This window comes from Oncorhynchus clarkii, chromosome 16 (genome assembly GCF_045791955.1).
Source record: "Oncorhynchus clarkii lewisi isolate Uvic-CL-2024 chromosome 16, UVic_Ocla_1.0, whole genome shotgun sequence".
NCBI classification, from domain to species: domain Eukaryota; kingdom Metazoa; phylum Chordata; class Actinopteri; order Salmoniformes; family Salmonidae; genus Oncorhynchus; species Oncorhynchus clarkii.
In genome coordinates, this window is record NC_092162.1 from 11,116,895 (window position 1) to 11,126,954 (window position 10,060).

The window sequence follows — 10,060 nt, forward strand, 5'->3', positions numbered from 1 at the left end:
GAGGGGTTCAGGAGTATGGAGGGGAGGTTCAGGAGTATTGAGGGGAGGAGGTTCAGGAGTATTGAGGGGAAGTTCAGGAGTATGGGGGGAGGAGGTAAATGAGAAGTTTTGGAAACAGAAATGCAGAGGAGGAGAAGGGAATAGAGGAGGGGAGGGTGATACAGGAGGAGAGGGGAATAGAGGAGGGGAGGGTGATACAGGAGGAGAGGGTGATACAGGAGGAGAGGGGAATAGAGGAGGGGAGGGTGATACAGGAGGAGAGGGTGATACAGGAGGAGAGGGGATAGAGGAGGGGAGGGTGATACAGGAGGAGAGGGGATAGAGGAGGAGAGGGTGATACAGGAGGAGAGGGGAATAGAGGAGGGGAGGGTGATAGAGGAGGGGAGGGGATAGAGGAGGGGAGGGTGATACAGGAGGAGAGGGGAATAGAGGAGGAGAGGGTATTACAGGAGGAGAGGGGAATAGAGGAGGGGAGGGTGATACAGGAGGAGAGGGGGATAGAGGAGGAGAGGGTGATACAGGAGGAGAGGGGATAGAGGAGGAGAGGGGATAGAGGAGGAGAGGGTGATACAGGAGGAGAGGGGAATAGAGGAGGGGATGGTATTACAGGAGGAGAGGGGATAGAGGAAGGGAGGGTGATACAGGAGAAGAGGGGAATAGAGGAGGGGAGGGTGATACAGGAGGAGAGGGGATAGAGGAGGGGAGGGTGATACAGGAGGAGAGGGGAATAGAGGAGGAGAGGGTATTACAGGAGGAGAGGGGAATAGAGGAGGAGAGGGTGATACAGGAGGAGAGGGTGATACAGGAGGAGAGGGGAATAGAGGAGGGAAGGGTGATAGAGGAGGGGACGGTGATACAGGAGGTGAGGGTGATACAGGAGGAGAGGGGAATAGAGGAGGAGAGGGTGATACAGGAGGAGAGGGGATAGAGGAGGGGAGGGTGATACAGGAGGAGAGGGGAATAGAGGAGGGGAGGGGAATAGAGGAGGAGAGGGGAATAGAGGAGGGGAGGGTGATACAGGAGGAGAGGGGAATATAGGAGGGGAGGGTGATACAGGAGGAGAGGGGAATAGAGGAGGGGAGGGTGATACAGGAGGAGAGGGTGATACAGGAGGGGAGGGTGATACAGGAGGAGAGGGGAATAGAGGAGGAGAGGGTGATACAGGAGGAGAGGGGATAGAGGAGGGGAGGGTGATACAGGAGGAGAGGGGATAGAGGAGGGGAGGGTGATACAGGAGGAGAGGGGAATAGAGGAGGAGAGGGTGATACAGGAGGAGAGGGGGATAGAGGAGGGGAGGGTGATACAGGAGGAGAGGAGAATAGAGGAGGAGAGGGTGATACAGGAGGAGAGGGGATAGAGGAGGGGAGGGTGATACAGGAGGAGAGGGGATAGAGGAGGGGAGGGTGATACAGGAGGAGAGGGGAATAGAGGAGGAGAGGGTGATACAGGAGGAGAGGGGAATAGAGGAGGAGAGGGTGATACAGGAGGAAAGGGGATAGAGGAGGGGAGGGTGATACAGGAGGAGAGGGGAATAGAGGAGGAGAGGGTGAAACAGGAGGAGAGGGGATAGAGGAGGGGAGGGTGATACAGGAGGAGAGGGGGATAGAGGAGGGGAGGGTGATACAGGAGGAGAGGAGAATAGAGGAGGAGAGGGTGATACAGGAGGAGAGGGGATAGAGGAGGGGAGGGTGATACAGGAGGAGAGGGGATAGAGGAGGGGAGGGTGATACAGGAGGAGAGGGGAATAGAGGAGGAGAGGGTGATACAGGAGGAGAGGGGAATAGAGGAGGAGAGGGTGATACAGGAGGAAAGGGGATAGAGGAGGGGAGGGTGATACAGGAGGAGAGGGGAATAGAGGAGGAGAGGGTGAAACAGGAGGAGAGGGGATAGAGGAGGGGAGGGTGATACAGGAGGAGAGGGGATAGAGGAGGGGAGGGTGATACAGGAGGAGAGGGGAATAGAGGAGGAGAGGGTGATACAGGAGGAGAGGGGAATAGAGGAGGAGAGGGTGATACAGGAGGAGAGGGGATAGAGGAGGGGAGGGTGATACAGGAGGAGAGGGGAATAGAGGAGGAGAGGGTGATACAGGAGGAGAGGGGAATAGAGGAGGGGAGGGTGATACAGGAGGAGAGGGGAATAGAGGAGGAGAGGGGATAGAGGAGGAGAGGGTGATACAGGAGGAGAGGGGAATAGAGGAGGAGAGGGTGATACAGGAGGAGAGGGGAATAGAGGAGGAGAGGGTGATACAGGAGGAGAGGGGAATAGAGGAGGAGAGGGTGATACAGGAGGAGAGGGGATAGAGGAGGGGAGGGTGATACAGGAGGAGAGGGGAATAGAGGAGGAGAGGGTGATACAGGAGGAGAGGGGAATAGAGGAGGGGAGGGTGATACAGGAGGAGAGGGGAATAGAGGAGGAGAGGGTGATACAGGAGGAGAGGGGGAGAATATGAATTGTGCTTGAGTTTCTTCTTCTGTAAACCGAGGGAAGGTTTTAAAAGAGGACTCATTTTTGTATCTGTGCCATTATGGTGTCTGTGACAACATGGGCAGTGCCATTCAGGCTATCTCCATTTTAAAGTTTTTTATTTTGTGTTTGAAAAAAGCATTAAGTTACTATTGTGGATTCACCACCACCTACAATGGTGGAGTCCTGAAACAAATATTGTGTGTAATTAATTTTATTGTGGCCACTAGGTGGCGGTGATATAGTTTAAAGACATTTACAAACCAGAGAGCCCAATTTGAAGAAGAAGACGATGCTCTGCTCTTTGGCTGATCACTCCCAACCCAAAGGAATCCCCACCCAGTTGACCACTTTAAAATGGTGGAAGGCCCCGATGGCAATGTCCATGCTAAAACTGGTTCTATCCATCTAGAACTCTCTGTCTACCTCTGTGTTCCAGATTGAAGTCCAGATTCCTGACAACCACCCTGTTATGCTGCAGGTTCACATCAGTACTGACAGTAGAGGGCAGCATAACTGCATAACTCTAGGGTTATTTTGCTCTCTGTCTAGCTCTGTTTCTCTTTCTATCTCACACACACACACACACAGGGTGTTTCCACACGTGTGTGGATGAACCATGTTAAGGTGTGTTTTGGGGCAGGATCCTAGTAAATTGACCTATCACGCGTTGGGGTTGTAGGGGCCAGTCACAAGTGGATAGTGGAGGAAACGACAGCTGTCTACCATCAGATCAGCCGAACGGAGCGGACTAATACATTTAGTAGATTTTATTAAACTTTTATTTTCATTTATTGATTGGTGTGAGTGAAAACTGTGTTACGAAATCTGGAGCAGAAGAGCAGAGAGCACCATCTCTACACAGCATGACCCCGGAGAGAGAGAGGAGGAGGTAGGATTTTTAGCTTCACCTCAGATCGTAGTGCAGAAAAGACGTTTAATATCACAACTAAAAATAGAGAATCAGTTCACTAATGTGAATGTTTTGAAATGATACATTATCTTATTCATAGTGCTGGAGTAACTGCAATGTGTATTTGAGAATACACTCAGGTCCAAAATTGCTGGCACCCTTGATAAAGACGAGCAGAAAATACCGTAGAAAATGAATCCCACTGTGTTTCCTTATTATTCAATCTTCAAGGAAACCTTTGACTCAGTCTTTCATGCCACAAGACAACCAGTCGGTCGACATGTGCCTAGTCAACACTTTTTAGGCATTAATGGGAACTCCATAGAAAGCGGGTGTTGTGGTGTGCCTTAGAAGTAGGGTATGAAGAGTTTACCCACCATGCACCCCACCACACACACTGTCATTATCATTGTACTATTTCTCTCTATCTTTCTCTCTGTCTCTCTTCCTTAGGATAATGAGTTGTGAAGCAGCGAGGGCTAGGCGGAGAGCAGAGTCTCAGGTGTTGATTGACATGTCTCAACTCCTCCCCCTCCCTTCCTCCCTCCGCCCACAGCTAGACAAACCCTCCATCATACGACTAACCATCAGCTACCTACGCATACACACACTGCTCTCTGGTACACACACACACACACACACACACACACACACACACACACACACACACACACACACACACACACACACACACACACACACACACACACACACACACACACACACACACACACACACACACACACACACACACACACACACACACACTCTCTCACTCACTCACAAACAAACAAATACATACACCCAGTCATGTTGTTTATGTCTCTTTATCCTAGGCTTCGCTGACCGACAGACGTGGGAGAGGAGGGACGAGGAGGGAGAGAGGGAAACGAGGGAGGAGGGAGAGAGGGAAACGAGGGAGAGGAGGGAGGAGGGAGGGAGAGAGAGGTGGGCAGAGGGAAATAGGGAGGCGGGAGACAGGGAGCTCGGGGAGAGGAGGGAGGAGCGAAAGAAGGAGATGGGGGAGACAGATCTATACCTGAGGATTCTGGGTGGCTTTGTCGTCGTGGTAACGACAGAAGGAGACATGATCTACCTGTCAGATAACATCAGAGAATACATGGGTTTAACTCAGGTACTTACACACACACACACACACACACACACACACACACACACACACACACACACACACACACACACACACACACACACACACACACAAACTGAGTGATTTATATATGAATGTTTTTCTCCAGGTGGAGTTGATGGGGCATAGCATATATGATTTCACACACCCCTCTGACCATAAGGAAATCAGAGACAACCTTGACCTCACTGCAGGTGTGTAAACAGATGTAGGATCTTCATTTGATTACTCTTTTGTTGATTATAATTGTCCTGCAGTGTACTGGAGATGTAAAAACATTTATAAAGTTTGCAATTTCCATTTTAAAATGTCAGACTTAATTTGACCTAACGAAAAATGTATCAACCCCTACAAACAATGGCCATTAATTAGAATCCACATAATAATCCATATTTCCTGTTGATGAACAATTGTTATCCTTCTGTAGCAAACTGGCTCAAATTAAGATCATACATCTGTACATATACAGTACCAGTCAGAAGTTTGGACACACCTACTCATTCAAGGGCTTTTCTTAATTTTTACAATTTTCTGCATCATAGAATAATAGTGAAGACATCAAAACTATGAAATAACACATATGGAGTCATGAAGTAACCAAAAAAGTCTGAAACAAATCAAAATATATTTAATATTTGAGATTCTTCAAAGTAGCCACCCTTTCCCTTGATGACAACTTTGCACACTCTTGGCATTCTCTCAACCAGCTTTTTGAGGTAGTCACCTGGAATGCATTTTAATTAACAGGTGTGCCTTGTTACAAGTTCATTTGTGGAATTTATTTCCTTCTTAATTAAATAAAGGTTAAATAATTTTTTTTTTTTTTAAATGAATGGTTTTGAGCCAATCAGTTGTGTTTTGACAAGGTAGGGTTGGTATACAGAAGATAGTCATATTTGGAGAAGACCATATTGCAAGATCAGCTCAAATAAGCAAAGAGAAACGACAGACCATCATTACCTTAAGGCATGAAAGTCAGAACTTTGAAAGTTTCTTCAAGTGCAGTCGCAAAAAACCATCAAGTGCTATGATGAAACTGTCTCTCATGAGGACCGCCACAGGAAAGGATGACCCAGAGTTACCTCTGCTCCAGAGGATACGTTCATTAGAGTTACCAGCCTCAGAAATTGCAGCCCAAATAAATGCTTCACAGAGTTCAAGTAACAGACACATCTCAACATCAACTGAATGCTTTTATGGTCGAATTGCTGCAACAAAGAAACCACTACTAAAGGACACCAATAAGAAGAAGAGACTTGTTTGGGCCAAGAATCACAAACAATACACATTAGACCGGTGGAAATCTTTCCTTTGGTCTGAGATCAGTCCAAATTTGAGATTTTTGGTTTCAACCACTGTGTCTTTGTGAGACGCAGAGTAGGTGAACGGATGATCTCTGCATGTGTGGTTCCCACCGTGAAGCATGGAGGAGGAGGTGTGGGCGTGCTTTGCTGGTGACACTGTCAGTGATTTACAAGGCACACTTAACCAGCATGGCTACCACAGCATTCTGCAGTGATACGCCAGCCGTTTGTTTTGCGCTAAGTGGGACTATAATTTGTTTTTCAACAGGACAATGACCCAACACACCTCCAGGCTGTGTAAGGGCTATTTCACCAAGAAGGAGAATGATGGAGTGCTGCATCAGATGACCTGGTCTCCACAATCACCCAACCTCAACCCAATTGAGATGGTTTGGGATGAGTTGGACCGCAGAGTGAAGGAAATGCAGCCAACAAGTGCTCAGCATATATGGGAACTCCTTCAAGACTGTTGGAAAAGCATTCCAGGTGAAGCTGGTTGAGAGAATGCCAAGAGTGTGCAAAGCAGTCATCAAGGCAACGGGAGGCTACTTTGAAGAATCTAACATATCAAATATATTTTGGGTTACTACATATGTGTTATTTCATAGTTTTGGTTTCTTCACTATTATTCTACAATGTAGAAAATTGTCAAAATAAAATAAAACCCTTGAATGAGTAGATGAGTCCAAACTTTTGACTGGAACTGAATGTGTGTTAGGGGTGTGTTCTGCTTTTACTGACTAGGTATGGTATTTCCTTACAAAATAATTGATTCTGAAATGGTTCTGTGGTAGTTGTGAAATGGTTGTCTGATAGTTGTGAAATCGCTGTGTGATGTTTGTGAGACAGTTGCGTGATAGTTGTGAAATGGTTTTGTCATAGTTGTGAAATGGTTGTGTGATAGTTGTGTGATGGTTGTATTGTGTTTGTACTTCCAGGGCGGAGCGGGTGTGGAGGACTGAGAGACTTTCTGATGAGGATGAAGTGTACAGTGACTCACAGAGGAAGAACTGTCAACCTCAGATCAGCCGGCTGGAGGGTGAAGATTAACTTCAAATAAACCTTTAGTTACACCTTTCGTGCCAAATTGTCCCTGTGGCATGTCATCGGGATAGAGTTGACAAACAACATATTTTTGGTGACTAGAAAAAGGTGTATTTACCATTTGTAAATTCCAGTTAAATGTGTGTGTTTATGTGTGTGTATGTGTGTGTATGTGTGTGTGTGTGTGTGTGTGTGTGTGTGTGTGTGTGTGTGTGTGTGTGTGTGTGTGTGTGTGTGTGTGTGTGTGTGTGTGTGTGTGTGTGTGTGTGTGTGTGTGTGTTTATGTGTGTGTATGTGTTACTGTTGTTTTGTTAGGTGCTGCAGTGTCGCGGGTGTTTGAAGGTGTGTGTGTCAGGACCCTCTCTTACTTGTGTGCTCTTCACCTGCCAGCCCCTGTCCCTCACACACACACTCCTACACACACACACCTTCACCAGCCATCACAGCATGGACATGAGGTTCACTTACTGTGACCAAAGGTAACACACACACTCAGATTCGCACACAAACACACGCATGCACAAACATACAGATACATACGCACTCCCACAAACACACATAAAATATACACAAAACCATCATCTGTATGTGTGTGTGTGTGTGTGTGTGTGTGTGTGTGTGTGTGTGTGTGTGTGTGTGTGTGTGTGTGTGTGTGTGTGTGTGTGTGTGTGTGTGTGTGTTGTAGGGTGACTGGGTTGTTAAGTTATCGTCCAGAGGAGTTGCTGGGTGTCTCTATGTATGATCTGTGTCACACTCTGGACTTACACACTCTGACCAAAAGCCACCTGAACCGTGAGTACACACACACACACACACACACACACACACACACACACACCCGTATGTCCTGTATTAGAGGCACTAACAAGATGCTCCCCCCCCCCCTCCAGTGTGTTCTAAGGGTCAGTCAGTGAGTGGGGTGTACAGGGTGTTGGTTAGAGGGGGAGGGTACATGTGGGCAGAGACTCACAGTGCTGTCATCTCCAAACCCCGCCCAACGCAGCCACACCAATCTAGACCCTCACCGCCACTCTTCGTCGCTTGTGTCACATACATCCTCAGGTAGGAGGGGCCACAGAGTGTTCACGTTATGTATGCTGTAGCCATAGTCTTGTAAATAATATTTTAGAGATAGCATTGTAGAGATCATATTTAAGAGATAGTATTGTAGAGATAATATTTGAGATACCATTGTATAGATAATATTAAAGAGATAGCATTGCACAGATAATATTAAAGAGATAACATTGTAGAGATAATATTAGATATAGCATTGTAGAGATAATATTAAAGTGATAGTATTGTAGGGATAATATTAAAGAGATATCATTGTAGAGATAATATTAAAGGGACAGCATTGTAGAGATAATATTAAAGAGATAACCTTGTAGAGATAATATTAAAGAGATAACCTTGTAGAGATAATATTAAAGAGATAGCATTGTAGGGATAATATGAAAGAGATATCATTGTAGAGATAATATTAAAGGGACAGCATTGTAGAGATAATGTTAAAGAGATAGCATTGCAAAGATAATATTAAAGAGATAGCATTGTAGAGATAATGTTTAAAGAGATAGCATTGTAGAGATAATGTTAAATAGATAGCATTGTAGAGATAATGTTTAAAGAGATAGCATTGCAGAGATAATGTTAAAGAGATAACCTTGTAGAGATCATGTTTAAAGAGACAGCATTGTAGAGATAATGTTTAGAGAGATAACATTGAAGAGACAATGTTAAAGAGATAACCTTGTGGAGATAATATTAAAGAGATAGCATTGTAGAGATAATGTTTAAAGAGACAGCATTGTAGCTGTAGCATTGTTGCCACTATGTCACAACGTGTGATGTTGCTGTAAGCGTGTGTGTGTCTAAGGACAGCGTGTATGTGTGTGTGCGTGTGTGTTTTAGTGGTGTTGAAGAGCCAACTCAGCTTCTGTCTCTGGGCCAGATGAACTGAGGGGAGTAACCTCTAGCCCCTCCCTGGACCTCTTTCAGGAAGGACATTTTTCATTCTATATAACAATTCTGCATTTTCTACATAAAATCTTAGATTTATTTAGTATAGCTGTAGCTACATATTGTGAAACAGACACTGTGAAGATATTAATGTGATTAAGACTGTTTGCTAATAAATAATTATATCCACTTCTGCAAATGCAGTGTACAATGCTTTTGTTGCCTTTGGCCTGTGGTTTGTGATTGATAAACTGTTGAGCGAAGGTTATAATCAAAGACGCAGGAAGTCTTGGGTTTAGACTAACGTTATGCAACAGTTTTCCCCTTCTCATTTCATCACGACCTCTCCCTGCCCTTTCTGAATTCATGCTGTGTTCAGGTGCTCGTCAGAGCTTCCTGTTTCCTAGTTGTGTTGTCGGGAAATGCAACTTTGTTTCATTCATGTGTTTTTTGGTCGAAACAATTTTTCAACCAATACGATTTTTGCTAGCTTGATAAGCTACATTATCCATATTGTAGTTGTCAAAAACGGATTTGTCGTCATCTTTTGGTTGAAAAGGTCAAAGGTCAGTGGTGAAATTTCGCAACTCTGGAAACAACATTTTCGATTTAGAGGGTCGTTCAAGAGAAACTTCCCAGTCGGAACTTCTGATAACTCAGAACGCAGCATACAACTAGGCTATACATCCTGTGAGGTTTTCGTCACATGACATATGGGGCGACACCACCTGACTGCAGTGTCACACACACGCACACACACACACACACACACACACACACACACACACACACACACACACACACACACACACACACACACACACACACCTGAGGCCAAGTGGAGGTCCATCTGAGATGTGAACAAACAGACAGACAGACACGAAACGAAACCACAACTTCCTGCAAAGAGACATTCAACTGGGGCGTTCTCGTGGGAACCTTTTCAACTCTTCACCTCTCAACCGTCCTACACCCCCCCCCCCCCCCCCCCACACACACACACACACACACACACACACACACACACACACACACACACACACACACACTGATGCGTTACACACTCCCTCTACCTCCTATATTTCAGACCCATCCCTCTACAGAGACACCCCTGGTCTCAATCTACTATAGACACACCAAGTCTCAATAATCTACCATAGACACCCCTAGTCTCAATAATCTACTATAGACACCCCTAGTCTCAATAATCTACTGTAGCGACCC

The 10,060-nt window shown here is 45.7% G+C and overlaps 1 protein-coding gene across 1 annotated transcript; it reads left to right on the forward strand.

Annotated features, from left to right (window-relative positions):
* Positions 1 to 3,152: 3,152 nt before the first annotated feature.
* Positions 3,153 to 9,035, forward strand: LOC139367447 (endothelial PAS domain-containing protein 1-like). The gene is made up of 9 exons (XM_071105657.1): positions 3,153 to 3,355; positions 3,830 to 3,996; positions 4,213 to 4,511; positions 4,636 to 4,720; positions 6,769 to 6,869; positions 7,190 to 7,353; positions 7,560 to 7,666; positions 7,765 to 7,936; positions 8,789 to 9,035. The coding sequence occupies exons 1-9, from the start codon at positions 3,330 to 3,332 to the stop codon at positions 8,835 to 8,837; spliced, it is 1,170 nt and encodes a 389-aa protein (XP_070961758.1). The 5' UTR covers positions 3,153 to 3,329; the 3' UTR covers positions 8,838 to 9,035.
* The last annotated feature ends 1,025 nt before the right edge of the window (positions 9,036 to 10,060 follow it).

Bases quoted from the DNA above. Each gene is read 5' to 3' on its own strand.
- LOC139367447 (XM_071105657.1), top strand. From the start codon at position 3,330: ATGACCCCGGAGAGAGAGAGGAGGAG. The intron at 3,997-4,212 runs GTACACACACAC...TCTTTATCCTAG, and splicing joins CATACACACACTGCTCTCTG to GCTTCGCTGACCGACAGACG. The intron at 4,512-4,635 runs GTACTTACACAC...GTTTTTCTCCAG, and splicing joins AATACATGGGTTTAACTCAG to GTGGAGTTGATGGGGCATAG.